This window comes from Cupressus sempervirens, chromosome 7, assembly GCF_028749045.1.
Source record: "Cupressus sempervirens isolate cs-2001-9-10 chromosome 7, ASM2874904v1, whole genome shotgun sequence".
Taxonomy (NCBI): Eukaryota; Viridiplantae; Streptophyta; class Pinopsida; order Cupressales; family Cupressaceae; genus Cupressus; species Cupressus sempervirens.
In genome coordinates, this window is record NC_143124.1 from 756,413,506 (window position 1) to 756,432,602 (window position 19,097).

Genomic DNA, 19,097 nt, shown 5'->3' on the forward strand with positions numbered 1-19,097 from the left:
TTAATTGTTGCTATAGGTATTGCACATATTTCATCTTGATGGAGAGGATGATTGAGGTGTATAAGGCCCTTCAATTGATGGTGATGAATCCAGAGTGGGGACGATGGTCTCATTCTAAGTCCTCTGAAGGAAAAGCGGTGAGGCAAAGGATCCTTGATGAGAGTTGGTGGTCCACAATGAAGTAAGTTGTTGATTTTTAAATTTACTATTAGTCTTTTGCTTGCTGGTTTTCCTACTAATAATTTTAAAATTCTTAAAATTCTAATTCTGATTTTTATTTTTGTTGGCATCTTGGTCTTGCAGATATATTTGCTCTGTCATAGCACCTATTGTTGATGTCATTAGATATGTTGATACTGATGCTCCTAGTTTGGGAGAGATCTATGAGACTATTGACAGCATGTTGGATAAGATGAAGAGAATTGTTGCGGCAAAGGATCCTACATTGGGCTTTTATGAGGAGCATATCAGGCTTATTGTGATGCGGAGGTGGAACATAATGAATACCCCGCTTCATATGGCAGCCTTTGCTCTCAATCCCAAATGGTATGCACAGTTGGGTGGAAGGGGCCTCCCATGTGATGATCCAGAGGTTTTGGATGGCTTCACAAGAGCAATTGATAAGATGTATTCAGCTCAAGATGCCTCTACTCTTTGTGCACAGTTCCTTGACTTCACCAACCTTCGTGGCCCAAACTTGGGTAAGCCACAAGCAAAGTTGGATAGAGTTGTTTTGGCATAGAGGGATCCTATTGGATGGTGGACCTGGCATGAGAGAGATACACCTGAGTTAAAGATACTTGCAGTTGCCTCCTTTCACAGGTTGCTAGTTCCTCAGTTGCAGAGAGGAATTGGTCCACATATTCATATATCCACTCTATCAAGAGGAATAGACTTACTTCTAAAAGAGCGGAAAAGCTAGTGACAGTGCATCATGCTCTTCGACTTGCTGATTGTCAGACTCCAAAGTATAGGCAGACACCAGCTTTGCGATGGGATGTTGAGCCCGAGGATGTGGCCCAGATAGATGAGGATGACACAGCACCAGGACTGGTTGGGGTTCCATTAGATGAGACTACACTTTCTGTGGAGGATGACAGTGAGGAGGACTCTGGTTTTGATGCCATGGCAATAGAGGCAGAATAGGAGCAGTAGTCTGCTTCATTTTCTATGTTTTGCTTTTTGTGTTGAACATGAACATGATTATGATACATTGATAATATGATACTTATTACTTTATGGCAGCCCTCTACCCTTTGGGCCTATAGCTTTGGGCATATTTTGATTTTGATTTTCAGATTTATCATGCTTATCATTATGAGTTTTATGATATTGACAATTGTTAATAACTTAATGTTCATTGTTCAATGTTCTCTGATATTGTATTAATATGCATTTTGACAATTGGGTACTTAAATAGTAAAATCGGATATTATTTCGTAGATGGCATTCAAATTTTGTATGTTATGGTTCTATTATGTTTAAATGACATGCTTTGTGCTTAGTTTCATATAAATGACATGTATGTTTACAAATTTCAATGTATATTTTAAAATTTCCCTATATATATATATATATATATATATAGCCGTCCCCGTTTGCCGCCCCCCCCACAAAATCGCCAAAAAAATTTGCTGTCTCGAAAACCCGTCCCACCATCCCCTGCCGTCCCCGTACCGGAAGCTTGGGGGAACATAGGTTTTTAAGTTACTTTATCACTTAAATTTATCACTTATGTGACTATAGAGCACTTCATATTATATTTCATGTTGAGTTGCTTTTTAAATTTTTCACTTAAGTGACTTTATTAAATATATAGTTTGATTTATTTTTGAGCTACTTTATGTTTTATTTAAAACATCTAAGTTAAATGTTACTTTTTGAAATAATAATTGCACATAATATTAATTATATATTGTAAATGTTATTTTTGACCCAATTAAATTGATATTTCCTAAAAAATCAATTAGACATTTGCTTAATTTATCACTTAAGTTGTGCATATACATGTTTTTCAATCCATTTACATGTTTACATGCAATGGACCTCCCAAAGTGTGTTTTACACTAAAAATGCATGTAATGGACTTCCTAGAGTCCATTTTGCATAAAAAACCTCCTTTACATGTAATTGCATCTAGAGTCCACGTTTTTGCCTTCCAAGGTCAAATTTGTCAAATGCATGTTACATGTTGCATATTTTTAAAAATATGTAATGAGGGTCCAAGAGTGCATTTTGCATTGTTTGCTCATGTTGCAAGTTTAAAATATGTAATGAGGCTTGGAGAGTGCATTTTGCCTCTTATATGTTATTTACAACCATAGGAACACAAGGACGCACCACCCTCCCCTTATTGCTCCACGTCCCGGAGACTTCAACGCATCGGGGACTTGGGGACTCTGTCCCCCCATCCCCAACAACGCCACCAGATTCCACCACCTCCACTGAGGATGGGGGACATCCCGATGTTGATTGTTTGCATATTCGACTATTTACGTTTAATGTTCAATGTTCCAATTCAATGCAGTGTTCAAGTATTTACTCTTTTACATCTTTATATCTTATATTGCAATACATATTTTTATAACTAGCATTTTAAGTACATGTTTCGGAGCCATGTTTTGGAGAAAAATGCCCAAATTTGGGTTTTTTGATCATGTTTTTCCTCCAATGCAAGTTGTTTTTCTGTTTTGGCCCTTGTATTTGCCTCCAATAAACACGTTTTTGTCTCTCCATGGCAAAAATGATTTGTGTAATGGCTTTCTAAGACCACGTTTTTGACAAAAACGGTTTCTTCTTGGAGTTTTTGATAAAAATGACTTGTGTATTGAAGGAAAGAGGCCATGTTTTTGGCATATCCATGCCAAAACGTCCATTCAATGCTCATCAATATCCATCACTTGCAAAGTTGAAGGAGTCAATATAATTGTTTGTAGGTTCAAATTTGGAGGAAAATCAATCATTCCGATGCAGGAGCATGCTGGGTGTAAGAGCAATCTTGCATCACCCAAAAATATTTCATTTCAATTGTTTGAATAAGGGTTGTCTTAATGTAGAGTTGTTTGTGGAGGCTTGCTACTTAGTAAGTCAATCATACGAGCTCGAAATGTCCTAATTTCAGAGGTGGATATTCATCTTAGATATATCAGCCTACCACTTGAGGCTCAGTGCCATATCATGCGTATTCATGGATTTATTGTTAATTTTTGGTTTACAATTTTGGTATATAAACTTCAGGCTCACCATTAAAGGCCTAAATGTGCTCGGATGAGGCCCGAAAACTTGACGGATGGGCACTTGCACAAATTTTAGCCTATAGATCAGAAGATGAGGTTTCTGAGAAGTGGTTATAATAGCCAATCAGAGCAACGGCTTGAGAGTTATGGCCTTCTGAAGTTGTGTTAACCAAAACTTCCAAAGTAAATGTTAAAAATGTATTTGGCCGACTCTATATGTATTTTTAGGGTCTATCGACCCTAGGTATTAAGTTTGAGTATTTAGAACCTTCCTAGGCGGCATAAAATTGCCTATTTAAGAAATGCCTAGAACATTGTCTAGGATAGCTCTGGCTGATAGTTCGCAGCTTTGCCTTGCAGATTATTGTAATGAAGACGCCCATGTGGGTTAGCATATTGTAATTTTGAATTCTGTAATTTTGCATTTGCGGTGATAATAAGAAGCCCATATTTTGTTCTCACAAATTGCTGTTGTTTCTTTGTTTTTGTTTTGTATTTATGCTATTAAGGGGAGCACCCTTCATCACATTCAAACCTATTAATCCTTCATAATTAGGTCATTGATCTCCAAATATGTAGACAAATTCAACTTTCTTTGTCAATTCTTTCTTATCTTGCTATTTTGTTGCATTTTATGGCTTGTTATTGCACACTTGTTCAAAGACATGCCATGTATTGTGCAAAATTCCTTTAAATAAGATGGAAACCCTCATTTTCCCACACTTGGATTTTTCCCCAAAATCCAAATTCAAAATTTGCATATAGGAAGCCAACTTGATGGTTGTCATGTTTGAGTCAAATACCGAAGGTATGTTTAATGTTTTACATATTTTCATTTTCTTGTTGTTTTGATTCGTAATGCTCATCGCTGGTTGTTAACGCCTTCAACGCATTGCCCTTGCTCCCCATAGTGTTCCTCATTGGTTGTTCGTGCCTTCAACACTGCCACTACTGTTGTCGTGGTCGTCGCCTTTGCTTCCAGTGGCTTCTCGTTGCTCCAAAACTCACTGTTCCCTACTCGCGATTGTTGTCTTGTTTTGTCAGCTCCTGTCTTTGCTACTCGCAATCACTATTCTTTGCTCGGACAATGTTTTCATGTGACTTCCTCCCACCGTGGTACAGTGTCTATCGGAGGTCTTTTGTCTGTGCGGATACCTATGACCATCACCCTTGCCTGTTGCAATCTTCGGGTGGCAACAATGTGTCACATGAAATCCTACTTCCTATGGTCTGCACTCTTTCCTTCTGGCAAATACCATGTTAATAGTCTCTGATCATTGCAATGGGGACTTCCGAGCCTTCTCCAGGTACTGTCTCTGTGCTCTCGATAACCAATATTCCTACACCCCCACTTACATATCAAAGACTTTACAACAGGATACTGAAGGCAGAAGTGGATAACTGGGGTTTGAGGGAAATTGTTCTTGAACTCACTAAGACCATCGTAGCAATCAACCTGAAACAACAAGATCTCTGCTTTGTTCAATCACTCTCTTATTTGAAACAATAGACATTACGAAACACTTTGATACGGTCATCAATCAGCTAGGAGACCTTGACACCTTTAGAAAACAATAATGCGATCTTTTGACCAAGCACACTACTCTTCTATCGGAGTCAAAGGAAAAGGCTAAATCATGGGCCTCTGTTTGTGTGAATCTCGTATCGGATCCTTTTATTAGCGTGGAAAAGATCATCCAGGGGCAGATTATCGAGGAACATTGGAGGCGGGCCCGTGAGCTTAACCTTAGAGTTCAAAGCCTCCCTACTATTACTACAGAGCCTATGACAACTGGACAATCCTTTCTTGCTGACCAGCTCAACATCTCTAATATTTCTTTAGACAGATGTTGGGTTGGACCCAGAGTAACGAGAATCACCCAAAAATCGCTTGAATCGGCGATTCAGCAATTAGATTCAGCGATGGTGATTTTTTTGGAGTTGGAAATTGCCATCGCCGATTTCATCAGGTGAATCGCTTGAATCGCTGATTTGGGCAATCATCCAAAAAATCGCATGAAACGCCTAAAAAAATGGCATGAATCGCCCGCGGCCAATAAAGTATAGACTTGTAAAATTTAAGAAAATTGCTTGTTTTTTGTACTTTGTTTTTGACCTATTCTCTTTGCTATAACCCTAAAGGGCCTTCTATTTGTTTAACATAAGTAGAAGAGAGGAAAAGTGAGAGAGAAGAAGAGAAAAGAAAAGCCATAGGTTTCTAACTGGCAAGAAGAAAGAGCACAAAAGAGATCAGCAATCCATTTGGGGAGGCCATCAATTGCATTGGGAGCATTAAGGAGCCAATCTCAACACTTCTCAACTCATTTGCAAGAGGTAAGTGCTCTTTTTTTTTTTGCATGTTAGTGTATTATGCATTTTTTGTTAAATTTTTATAGTTTTCCAGATTTTTAGTTTAGATCTTGAATGTTCTTTATTTTTAGTTTTACAGTTTTTACTAAGTTGCAAACTAGGGTTTGTTGTTTTGTAGGCTTTTATTAGCTTCAAACTTTGATATTTTACATATAAATTTTTATTGCAGCAGCCTTTGCTTTCATTTTTCGCAAATTCGCAATGGGTAGAAAAGATGAATGTTGGAAATATAACGAAGAGTTTCCTGGAAGAACCAAATATCAAACAAAATGTATTTTTTGTAAAGAAAAAAAAACTTCTGAGGGTATTTATAGATTGAAATACCACATTGCTGCTATAATTGGACATGATGTTACAATTTGCACTCACCAAACTCGTGAGGCAAAACGCACTTGCTTAATGGCATTAGAAAAAATTGAAAAAGACAAAGCCAATAGGAAAATGCAACTTGAAGGGTTAAGGGGTATTGGCTCCCATGTTCCCGCATCCGCATCCGCAGCCGCATCCACATTTGCATTTGCATCAGCTTCTGCATCTGTAAGTAGTGTTGGAGAGGGTTCTTCTAGGCCTCCTTTTTATCCTAGTTCTTCTGCTCGTGCTAGTGCTAGTCGGTCACATACTGAGACAGAGTCCCACACCAACCTATTGCAGCCTAGAGTGCGGAAAAACAGAATGGATAGTTACTTTGTGCCTCGCACTACTCCTGGTTCCCAACCCACGCTTGAGGGCATGGGTTTGAATAAGGAGATTCATGATGCTGCCGGAAAGGAGATATGCAAATTTTGGTACTTTTGCAACATTCCATTTATTGCAGCCAAGTAATTGATTCTTTTTTCGTTGTTTTCTTTAAAGTTAAAATTAAAAGTAAAAGTAAAATTTTAATTATATCTACTTGTTTTATAATTTGAGTCTTTGACATCTAAATTTTTATTTGTGACAGGGCTCATTATTGGTAGAACATGATAGATGCGGTTGCTATTTGTGGTCCGGGGTTTAAAGCCCCAACTAAGGCTGAGTTGAGCGGATACCTCTTGGATGAGATGGTAGAGGACATGAGGGCTGAGCTTGAAGAGAACCGAAAGGAGTGGATTGCAAAGGGTTGCACCATCATGACTGATGGTTGGATAGATAGGAGGAATAGAACACTCCTCAATTTTCTTGTATCCTGTGGAGGTAATTGATCATTCTACTTTCCTACATACATAATTGTAAATTTTGATTTGTTAAATGCTAATTTGTTGATGATCCATTTAATTTTAATATTCTAATTCGTTGTTTTGTTACTTGTAGGATATACCATGTTCATCAAATCCATCGATGCTTCCGCACATGTAAAAAATGCCACATACTTATGTGAGGCTATTGAAGAAGTCATAGCAGAGGTGGGAGAACAAAATGTGATCCAGGTGGTGACGGATAATGCAGCAAGTTATGTTGCTGCAGGTAAACTTTTAACTTTTCAAGTTTTGAAAATAAATTTATTTGAATTTTGAAATTTGAATTTCTAATTGACTTAAAATTGTTGTAGGTTAACTTTTGATGGAGAGGCACCCCACCATATTTTGGTCCCCTTGTGCGGCACATTGCATTGACCTCATGTTGGAGGAAATTGGCAAACTTGAGTTTGTCAAGTCATGTGTGGAAAGGGCAAAAAACATATGCAAATTCATTTATTATCATTCATTTGTCCTTAGCACAATGAGGAAGTACATAGAAGGCAAGGAGTTAGCTCGCCCAGGTATCACGAGGTTTGCCTCGAATTTCATCACCTTATAGTCCTTGTTGACATCAAGGGATGAATTGAGGAGCATGTTTGTTGGGCGAGAGTGGATTTCCTCTTCCTATGCTACGACCATTGCAGGGATAGATGTGGCGGATTGCATATTTGATGAGGATGGTTTTTGGAAACCCGTTAGAGAAATCCTGCAGGTAAATTTATTGCAATTTAACATTTAGTATTTTACTTTTACTTTAAGTTATATTATTTTATATTTAAGTTTTGACTCAAGTTTTTTGTTTTACTTTATATTAGGTCACTGAGCCCCTTGTAGCTTTGCTACGAACTGCTGATGGGGAGAAGCCCTCTATGGGCTACATTTATGAGGGCATGGATAGGGCCAAGGAGGCCATCAGAGCCCAATATGCAGGAGTGCAGGAGAGGTATGGCCCTATTTGGGACATCATCGATAGGAGATGGCAGAATTAGCTCCATCGACCCATCCATGCAGCAACTTACTTTTTGAATCCGGCATATCGTTTCCGTCCTGAGTTCAAGGCGGATGCGGAGGTTCTCACTGGCTTATACACAGTGATTCAAAGGTTGAGTAGTGATGAAGATAGCGTTGCTGCGATTGTTGAGCTAGACCAGTTTAACAATAAAGAGGGGCCACTTTTTTCTGGCAGGATGGCCATAAATGCTTAGACAACACTACAGCCAGGTAAAAATTAAATAATATATTCAATGTTCATGAATCTAGATTCTAAACTTAAAGTTGATTATGTAATTTTAGAGTTAACTTGTAATTTGTAAATGAGACTAATTGTTTCTATTTTCAATTTTTCCCTTATTGTAGATAGATGGTGGCAAATGTTTGGGGCCACAACCCCAAAACTTCAAAAAATTGCCATTCGTATTTTGAGTCAGCCAAGCAGCGCTTCTGGATGTGTGCGTAGTTGGTCCATGTTCGAGCACATCAATTCGAAGAGGAGAAACAGGTTGACAGTGCAGAAGTTGAATGATATTGTCTTTGTTCATTACAACCTCCGTCTTAGGATCAGATAGATTTTGGGCAGTGACTCCTCTCTGATCATTCTGGAGGAGATTGATCCAGAATCAGAGTGGCTCACAGAGGTTGTGGATCCAGTCTTCACTGAGGAAGACCGTGTGTGGGTTGACTAGGTGGATATAGTGGCTGAGGCAGCTAGAGCATGTTCTTCAGGCATTGGTAGACGCACAGGTGCACGCACAGGCACAGGCCCTAGCGACGTTCATGAGCCCATCTTACATGCGGGAGATATGGCTCGGCAGTCCTCTAGGACCTACATTAGACGCTTTGCTACTAGGCAGACTGGATACTCAGAGGCTGAGGCTGAGGCTGCAGCCAAGCTTCAGGATGATGTTGAGGATGATGATGATGACTATGAGTCTGAGGCTTGAGCTGGAGCCTTGTTTTTATATTTTGTTTACAAATATTGACATTGAATCATTGACAGACATGTTTCAAACTTTCATGGATCTTCATCTTAGATTCTTACATACATTTATGATTTGATGTCTTATGGATCATCTTACATACATTCTATGATTTAAATCATTATGATCATTTGATTTCTATTTACTTCAGCTAGCCCACAATTTACATTTTAGATAACATAGTTACGTATGTGATGGATTTTATGTTCCATGTTTATGTATGTTAAGTTTTAACTTCTATTTGATGATGTTATAGTGTGTTTAAGTTATATTCAATAAAGGGTGCATGAAATAAGTTTTAAATTGTTAAAATCTTTAAATTTAAAGGGTTTTTTCAAATTTGCTGATTCATCGCCGATTCATTGCCGATTCACGATTCGATTCGGCCTTGCCGATTCCAATCCGATTCCGATTCTTGTTACTTTGGTTGGACCAGATGGTACCCTCTTTTTGAGGTTCACCTCACTTTCCGATAGATTACGGGTCCTCAAATTAAAGAGGAAGCTATTCCCTCTTCTTGTGAAGATCTTCTTGGGTGAGGATCTCACGAGAGCACAGGTGGCCAAATTATGACATTCGAGGAATTTGGTGGCAAAGGTGAGGTGTGCCGATGATGAGCAGTGATCTATAACCTCAGAGCTGTTATATTGGCAACTCCCCTCCCATCGGATGAGACCAAAGATTGGCTCTTCTGGCCAAATGATGGTCTTGCCAGCAGTTGCATGGAGTAACCTCCTCCGAGTCTCTCCATGTCAACTACTGGAGTGGTAATGGAACTCTTTGGTCATTACCGGGTCTGTTCCTTGATGCGGTGGGTTCTGCGGATATTGTTGTTGTCACGGAGACTCGTGAGAGTTCGGTCCGCCCTCTCCCAGGGCTTGATGGGTTTCAGTGGCTCTCTGTTTGTAGTGACGAGGTTCGTGCGTCTGGGGGTGTCTGTGGTTTAGGTGGTGTAGCTTGCTTGATCAGAGATGACCTCTTCAGTGCCACTTCAGTGGTCTACTTTGATACCTTAGCTAGATTTATGTGGATCTGGATCCAAGTCATCCATACTAAGAGGCTTCTTAGAGACATCTTCATTGCGGTATGTTACCACTGACCACCTCACCATATGCCATCCATAGTCTTGTCGATGGAGATCCCTTCTCGGATTTACATGAGTGCATCTCGAAGTTTTCTATCTTGGATGACATCATCATCTTGGGAGACTTTAATGCTCGGACTAGAGATCTTCAGACCCCTCAACATGACCGTGTTTTCGATTTGATCTGTACTAGGGAGTCGGATTTGACCCGTACGGGTTTTCAACGCCACTCTTTGGACAACGTTGAACCTCTTTCTTGTTATAGTCATCATCTCCTCTAGTCTTGTGAGTCTTTTGACTTGTTGATCGTGAATGAACTCTCTTGTTTTCCGAGCTCAGAGTCCTTCACTTGCTAGTCCCATTGCAGTGACACAAGTGTGATCGACTATGTTCTTGTGCCTGCTTCTGTTATCCCTTCCATCATCGACTTCACCATCACCTACCCCCCATGGCCAATCACTCCATCCTCAGCCTTATTGTCTGCTTTAGCCCCGCATCCCTACCCCAGTTCCACTCTCTGCCCTTATCCCCGTGCCCTTGTACCACCTTGTGCTTCTTTGATGGTGACAACTACCTCTTCACCCTACACCTCAGACGACTGCTCCCCCTAGACCGCTTTACTAATCCCTCCCAGGTCTCATCCTTATTTGATCTATTTGCTGATGGTATCCGGGAGTCCACCCTCCTCTCCATCCCCCATTGTGCCTCCTCCCCCCTTGGCCATGCTGATCGTAAATCATGTCCTATGAATCTTTGCTTCAACGCTGAGTGTAAATCTTTCCATCGTTCCTTGTGTGCATCCTTTTTTGCCCACTGCCCCCTCGTACACTTAGCTGCGCTCCTCATATCACCGCCTTATTCGTCACAAGAAGTGATTGTTTGTGGCTTCACAATGCAGATCCCTTTGCTACACGCTCACTTGTGACCCGAAATCCTTTTGGCACACTTTGTTTTCCCACCATCTTCCCCCACCTTCCACCCTAGATTGGCACTCCTTGGTTTTACATGCCTCTACTCTCTATGATAGCCCTGGCCAATGACCCACCCACCCTAGCCCCCCCACCTACTACCATCTTTTCACTCCCTCCACAGTTTGCGAGGCCATCAGACTCATGAGATGTAGCAGAGCCAGAGCTACCGACAAAGACGATTTTCAGGCTAAGCTTTTCAAGTTTGGTATTCTAATAAAGTGTCCCATCCTCTCGGTGCTCTTCAATAGGGCAACGTGTACTGGTTTCCCTACTTTTTGGTCGAGGCATGTGATTTACCCGATTCACAAATCTGGGCTGGCATCGGACCTCGACAACTACAGGACCATCATGATCAAACATACTTTTGCCAAGCTTTATGCCATGGTTCTGAATATTAGTCTTACCAAACAACTTGATAGGAGACAATCTCGGGCTAGAGGACAGGCGAGATTCCATGTAGATTATCAGATTATGGATCACATTTTGACCTTGCGGGCTATGATTGAGGAGGCCCGACACTGTACTGCGAAAGTCTACTACTGTTTCGTAGACTTCCACAAGGCTTTTGACTCGATGCCTCCGGGGGCTCTCTTTTAGAGACTGAAAGACATTGGTACTTCAGATTTTCTAGTGACAACGATTATGAGACTCTATGAGATAGTGGTTGGTAGATTACGGACTTCAGAGGGATTTTCAGAACTGATCCACAACACCATCGGGGTGAAGCAGGGTTGTCTACTCTCCCCTACGTTATTCGACATCTATATTGATGGGCTTGAGGCCTCCCTCCGTGAGGCTTCGCTCCCTGAGGATGGCTGTTACTTGCACCAAGTTTTGATCTCCATTCTCTTGTTCGCAGATGACGTGGTTCTTCTGGCCTCTTCTTAGGAGGGGCTCCAGAGGCTTATTGATGGATTGGCCTCGTTTTGTGACTAGCGCCAATTGTTGGTGAACCTGAGCAAGACTCGAGTAATGATCTTCAATCGTCTGAAGATTTCGCATCTTCACTTCAGCTTCTAGGGTCAGCAGATTGAGATTGTCTCCTCATACACTTATCTCGGGGTCAAGTTCTCTGGGCCCCATTTTAGCATGAGATCGGCCCACCTTCCTGGAGTGGACAAGGACATGGGCTCTCTTGCTCTCTTGGAGAGACAATGCTTCCGACACCACTTCTAGGACAAGTCCAAGTTATCTCTTTTGGACTCTCTGGTTAGACCCACAGTTCTTTATGGTAATGTTGTTTGGGGACCGTCTCTTCTTGACTCAGATTGGGCCTCGATTGAGCAAGTGCAGACCCTTCTCCTCCACCGGATTATCTATTGCCACTACTACACTCTGTTGGTTCCCAAAACCGCAGATTGGAATCCTACGAGCCTTGCTTGCTCGATGCTAGGATATCCAACCGGATAAGGCCAACTTGACGGGATCGATCAATGTGATCCAAATCCCCTGCACTTCCAGCTCTGCAAAACCGAGGTGGGTGTACCTGATCCTAGACAACAATCTCAAATCCAAGATGCTTAAAGCAGATCGATTAGAACACGAAGACAATAAAAGTTTTCCAGATGGCAAGAATTAGAGGAAAACTTTAAACTTGGGATTTATGAACTGGGAACAAAAGTAAATGATTGAAGTAATGTTTAAATAAAGAATAAATATAGATTAATGCAACAGATGAATATATTGATTCCCATAAGGCGAGAAATGAAACATTTGCCAGCATATGGATTATGAATTAAGAATAACAGACCAGTGCTTAATTAAATGGGCAATAGAGTCAATATTATTAGTTGAAACGTACAACTTTATAAAGTTCAATATATTAATACTATAAACAATTTTAATAATTCAGACGCAACGGATCAATTATATGAATGCAATTTAAATTAGTCTAAAATGCGCTTTAACTCCTGCGGAGACAAATTAGACATAAATACGGAAACAATAAAATATTTCACAATATCTACGTTTATCAAATTTAAAATGCAATAAATGATCCAGTTCACTTATCCGAATATTAAAATATTTATAGAAAATAATAAGAAACACTTATAAAGGACACAACTTAATAAAAAATTAAAACTCTAATGCAAATAAATTAAATAAATACTTCTTACTGATCCGGAAATAAAATCGTACTAGAGACACTCTTACGAATGATCCATCAAATACAACTCGACTCCAGACATGCACAAGAATTCAATCAAAAATCCACCATCCACAGGCTTAGTTCAAAAATTTATTTCTCCGCCAATTAAAAGAATATAATACATCATAAAGTATAAAATAGGTAAAAATTAAAAACATGGATATGAATTATTTGTCTCTCTCTTCAGTCTCCCCTTTGTTTTACATCACATATATATAAACATCCAAAAGGGGCAACAGTTACTTTTCCAAACGTTACGACCCTTTATAAAAACTAAACAGTGTTAAAAAATTTGAAACAATAACTCCCAGCGATTTTAATAATTCCTCCAAAATATTCACTTGTTGGGAAGCGCTCATATACCTCAAATAATTATTTTAACCATATACAAGTTAAAGAATGATTCCCGATGGCACAAATTTATCGTGAAATTGGTGGCCAAGACCATAGCGGGTGAAAAAGTTTTCTTCTGAGGCGAGACATTTCTTCGACATGGTGAAACCTGCACATGAATCTGCTGCTAATGTAGTCTTCTTGCCCTCGAACTTCTCTGTAAGTCTTTTGCTTACTGATGGCTCCTTCATCCGCATACATGCTACATGAACCTGTAACAAGACGAAAATTGTTAGATTGAATGAATTCGCAAGTGAGAACAGGCGGCTAAATCCCTAATGCTCCCGAAAAAGCGTTTGACTGGAATGGCATGAATGTTGGATGAGGAACGGGGCATAAACTCTTCGTGTGATCATCTGTATTTGACTCTAGAGTTAAACCCTGAATGACTGCTGCAAACAAATCTGTTCCCGCAAACTGCTGGAGTTCATCATTATTGGTGGAAATGGCAAACATGACAACAGATCCACAGAATATACAAACTTTTGCCACAGCTTCGCTATCAGGCCATGATAAGACTTTTAAGCATATCTGGAGTGCAGGAAAAGCTGCATTGCTATGGTTGAATAAGAAACTTATTAATGACTCGGATGCAATCTTTTCAATACCAACTAGAGAAGAGAATTCCATGTGGTGAAGTTGTTCAATTTGTTCACTTGGTGGTAGACTCTTATTGGACCAGTGGGAAGCCAATGTTGCTAACAAACCACAAGTCTCTCGAGTCAAATCTCTCAGTATCTTTTCTCCCGTAACCACTACGTTTAAATCTAGTGCAGAATCATCACTACAACAATCCGGCATATTAGCTCTTCCTTTCTGTATGGCATGATTTACTTATGTGCTTCATTTATAATGATGGCGTTTTTGTTGTGAGCATAGATTAATGACAAAGAAAATTATGACCTTTTACTTCCTTGCAAACGGTGGTTCAATGATAAAAACCTTCATTTCATTCTGATACTATACAACACGACTCTTTCATTGCTACTAATGATTGACAACTTCGTGTCTTGGTCTCTTGACAATTACTTTCATGTTCTGACTTTCATGTCACTGTTCTGCAGATTGACGATCCTTTTGTATGCTTTCTTCAAAATAGGCAACATAAATGCTTCCTTTGCATACTGTTACTCGTTTTGAATAGGTTGAAAGGTATTGTATTGGAATAGAAACAGCTGATCTTTCTACTAAAAGAATTTTGACGAGAAAGGTCTCGTCAAAGGTACATGCTGATAGTGTAATCAGAAACTTTAGTTACTTTTGCTCGCAAGTTCTTCAGCAGACCTCAATAACCAAAGGATTCCCACAAACAAATTTACTTTCAGCCTCGATCTCTTTTCTCATAATGCAAACATTTCCGCCTCCAAGCATACAATCCAAAATTTTACATCAGATCAATGCTACGCATCAAATGCTTTGAACAGATTTTTAGAATATCTTAACAAGACTCATCTTGAATCCAAAATCCATCTTGTGGTGAATCTCTATAAAAATTGAGGCATTAATGTCTTTGCCTCTGTTATATATTTTGTATGATAACTCCGCCTGTGCCATGTCATGCATTCTAACTTCATATTTGGGTACTTCCTCTTTTGTATATTTGAAGACTCATGAATATCGTATATATGAATTGTTTGGATATACACTTGAATAATTTTCTGTCAGCAGGTAATATAGTGACCATTATTTCTAGACATGCAGTTTGACCTGTTCTGTCAAAATCTTTGACTCTATACAAATGCCTTAACTATTTTCTACATAATGTTAACAAGCCTGAATAATGACAGAATGAATTTAGATCTATGTCTTCTCTTTATCTACTATATCTTGGTAAATTCTTGGGCACCAAAGTCTGCCTACTCCAGATAGAGGCAACCTTCAAGTATTCCCCTAAGGCTGGTATAGCAATTCTGGTGATAAGGGTTTGCTTGGGCTTCTGATCTCCCTATCTATGATAGTCCTTACAAAGATAACACTTAATACTCCTTGTACATACCAATGCCACATGCAAAAGTTACATTTGTAGAGTGTTCATGTAAGAATCTGTAAACAAGCTCTTGTTTGAAGTGAGTAATCCTTATGATAATATTGATCTCCGACATGCTTCACGAATGGAAGCTCTAACTCCTGTGAAAATCTAGGCTCCAGATTTCATATTGCTCGCTCTTCAAAAAATGGAAGCTAGAATTTTGGGTTCCATCAGTGGCTCTTTCTGGGGACGTATGCTCCTTGTGAGCATAGCGAGATTCTAGCTATCTCTGGAGGAGTAGACCATGCACCCATGCTTAGCATGATGCACATGAAATTGGGTAGCCCCCCAGCCCCCAAAAAATAAACATCGCTTCTTTCCTCGATCAAATACCCGATTCTGATCCTGCAATACTTTGAACCTACTGAACATGGTATTATAAAAATCTGATCCATTAACAAGTGTCAGAAAGCAATTATTACATAACCTGTGCATTTCATTCACCACTTGTCTCGAATTAGAATTTATCTTTGTCCTATCAACAGGATCAATAGAAAAGAAATAAATTTCACCACTAATTAATTCAACTATATGATTTCTTGCTTTGCTCATTTGATTAGTATAAAAAGAAATTAAATCCTTAGAAGAGATATGATGAAAACTTAGAAACATTTCACTAAGCATCTTTTCAATAAATATCATCAAATAATTCTCATGGATACTTACCTCGGTATGCTTCTCATACCTCATACCTGTATCAAAAGCATCATAATCATGAGTAATACTTACTGTCTCTGCTTCATGAATGCAGTCCTTAGTATCTGATTCGTGTTTAGCCTTTGACAAATCTTCAAGTACATTGTAATCCATGCTGAATAGAACACCCTTATGTTTTTGATCTGTCATAGAAAATATTGCTTCAGTTTTATTAAGAATCTGATCAGGTTGGATATTTGGAGAACTTTCAGCACCAATTTGCAACACGTCCTCCTCATTCGATACCATCTCATTCTCACATTCTAAATGCAAATATTGATCGTAAAATGGCTCTTCCTCTGAATATATTGCTCCACATATGCTATGATTTTCATTATTTTTACGATCATCCTTGGGCATATCATCATTGTGCTGATTTATTTGATCTAAAAACTCTTCTTCAAACAATGGGCTCAAGAAGGCAACTTCGGGAATATCCTCAAGAAAACCTTCATCTGAAACTTCTTCATGCTGTCCTACTTCACTTTCACAAAATATTATATCCAGATTCTCCATTATTTCATTACATAGGGTGTCTAAAATAATTTTGTAATCCTTCCTAGATGCATCTTCTTCTTCATGTATGCTCATATTGTCTTCGAAATCTAAAAATGAAAAAGGGCCATATTCTTCATTCCCTTCTGCTAGTTCATATATAGGATCTGAAAATTCTTTGAAATTGTATCCGAATAGATCTTTTTCTATATTTAAATCATAATGCACATCTTCAACCAATATGCCATCCTCTTGGGAAGTGCATGATCCTTTTGGTTCATTGGTTTCCTTATGAAAGTGATACGGATTTGACAAGATGAATGAGTTTTCTTGTTCACTGAATGTTTCATAGGACACATCCTTGATTTAATTTTCTTTATGCACTAGACAAAAAATTTGTCCACCCCTTTCAACATACTTTTGATATTCCATGTCTAACAAGATCGAAATCTCATCCACACTGAGAGAATCCTCTTCATCATTTCCATTTTGTTCACTTTCCAATTCCTTACTGGTCTCATCATGGTCGGATTCTTCTTCAATTTTTTCTACACTTGAATCTGAAAAATTACTATGTTCTTGTTTAACTTTAGTACCTTTTGCTTCATCCTTAATACCTTGATCCCATATCTGAAGAAGAAGTTTTACATTAGGGTCCTGTGGAGAGATTCTCAACTTGACAATTCTGTTCAGAAATTCCATGTAAGGAGGTTTTATTTTTGATGGAATCTCATGATAAGTATTTAGTATCCTCAAAAACAAATGGGCTGAAGTCTCGCCCTCATATCTTTCTATATTGAAGAATGCATCAAGTAAAGACATATAAAGATCCTCTTCCATGTCACAATTCTGATCTTCATATTGTTCATAACACATCACTTCTTCATGGTTTCCATCATCAAATTCAGATAGGAACCATCCTTCAAATTCTTTCCAAGATGCAATACATCATGTGGGTAGTAATTCATATACTTGTCTTGCATTGTCCTTTAAAGTTCTGGCAAACAACTTCATCACTTGATCCTCCACACAAATATCATAATCTTCTATAAATGTATAGAATGCATCCAAATGTCAAATTGCCGATTCATCCCATTCTCCATGAAATTTTGGTACCAGTTGTGAAAGCTTTGGAGATAACCTGTTAAGCTCATAATCAAACTTTCTGAAATCCAACAGCCTGATGCCATCTGGAACAAAAGGCTTTCTCTCAAATGATTGATACATTTGAAACACCATCTACAATTTCCTTCTAAGTCTACTCCCTCAGCAGAGTCACTAATGATCCGAGCACTCCTTCTGTTAAAGTACCAATCACAATACAATAGAGTTGCCACCTCCAGATCGAGGACATGAATAAGCTTCGAGAATTTGAGTTCTTCCTTCTAGCAGAGTATATCTCACCTGTGTCAAAGATTTAGAGAAGACATACAATGCTCTATAAGATACAATCTCTACAAAGCAATTAGATTTATAAAATGATTACGAGATTGAAATCTTTCAGGAAATTAAAATGCACAATATTAAATGTAAAAATTTATTAATCCAAAATTTCAAATATATCAAAGTATTTTAACAAATTAAATAAAATCTAACTCTTATTGATCTCAAAATCAAAAACTCTTAGGGTTTGTGTTGCAACTCTCCCCAGTAGAGTCGCCAATCTGTTGGTTCCTGAAACCGCAGATTGGAATCCTACGAGCCTTGCCTGCTCGATGCTGCGATATCCAACCGGTTAAGGCCAACTTGACAGGATCGATCAATGTGATCCAAATCCCCTACACTTTCGGCTCTGCAAAATCGAGGTGGGTGTACTTGATCCCGGACAACAACCTCAAATCCAAGATGCTTAAAGCAGATCAATTAGAACACGAAGACAATAAAAGTTTTCCAAATGGCAAGAATTAGAGGAAAACTTTAAACTTGGGATTTATGAACTGGGAACAAAAGTAAATGATTGAAGTAATGTTTAAATAAAGAATAAATATAGATTAATGCAACATATGAATATATTAATTCCCTTAAGGCGAGAAATGAAACATTTGCCAGCATATGGATTATGAATTAAGAATAACAGACCAGTGCTTAATTAAATGGGCAATAGAGTCAATATTATTAGTTGAAACGTACAACTTTATAAAGTTCAAAATATTAATACTATAAACAATTTTAATAATTCAGACGTGACGGATCAATTATATGAATGCAATTTAAATTAGTCTAAAATGTGCTTTAACTCCTGCGGAGACAAATTAGACATAAATACGGAAACAGTAAAATATTTCACAATATCTACGTTTATCAAATTTAAAATGCAATAAATGATCCAGTCCACTTATCCGAATATTAAAATATTTATAGAAAATAATAAAAAACACTTATAAAGGACACAACTTAATAAAAAATTAAAACTCTAATGCAAATAAATTAAATAAATACTTCTTACTGATCCGGAAATAAAATCATATTGGAGACACTCTT

General features: G+C 38.5%; 2 protein-coding genes and 1 long non-coding RNA gene across 7 annotated transcripts in view; all 3 read left to right on the forward strand.

The window, feature by feature from the left end:
• LOC149549482 (early meiotic induction protein 1) overlaps nt 1-19,097 on the forward strand; it is a 134,383-nt gene that overhangs the window by 76,658 nt on the left and 38,628 nt on the right. Inside the window, exon 3 of one of the 5 annotated variants that reach the window (XM_089792855.1) lies at nt 6,547-6,618. The exons of the other annotated variants lie outside the window; for them this stretch is intronic. Within the exon in view, the coding sequence (XP_089648981.1) occupies nt 6,547-6,603 (57 nt within the window). The 3' untranslated portion in view covers nt 6,604-6,618. Of the gene's footprint in view, nt 1-6,546; nt 6,619-19,097 lie in introns of those variants that run through there. 5 annotated transcript variants of the gene reach the window in all.
• On the forward strand, nt 34-1,442 carry LOC149549484 (uncharacterized). Its single transcript, XM_089792846.1, has 2 exons — nt 34-181; nt 304-1,442. Exons 1-2 carry the CDS (start codon nt 39-41, stop codon nt 740-742), a joined length of 582 nt encoding a protein of 193 aa, XP_089648972.1. The 5' UTR covers nt 34-38; the 3' UTR covers nt 743-1,442.
• On the forward strand, nt 7,143-8,883 carry LOC149549485 (uncharacterized). Its single transcript, XR_016354089.1, has 3 exons — nt 7,143-7,535; nt 7,639-8,044; nt 8,180-8,883. It is a non-coding gene; the product is annotated as an uncharacterized LOC149549485 (long non-coding RNA).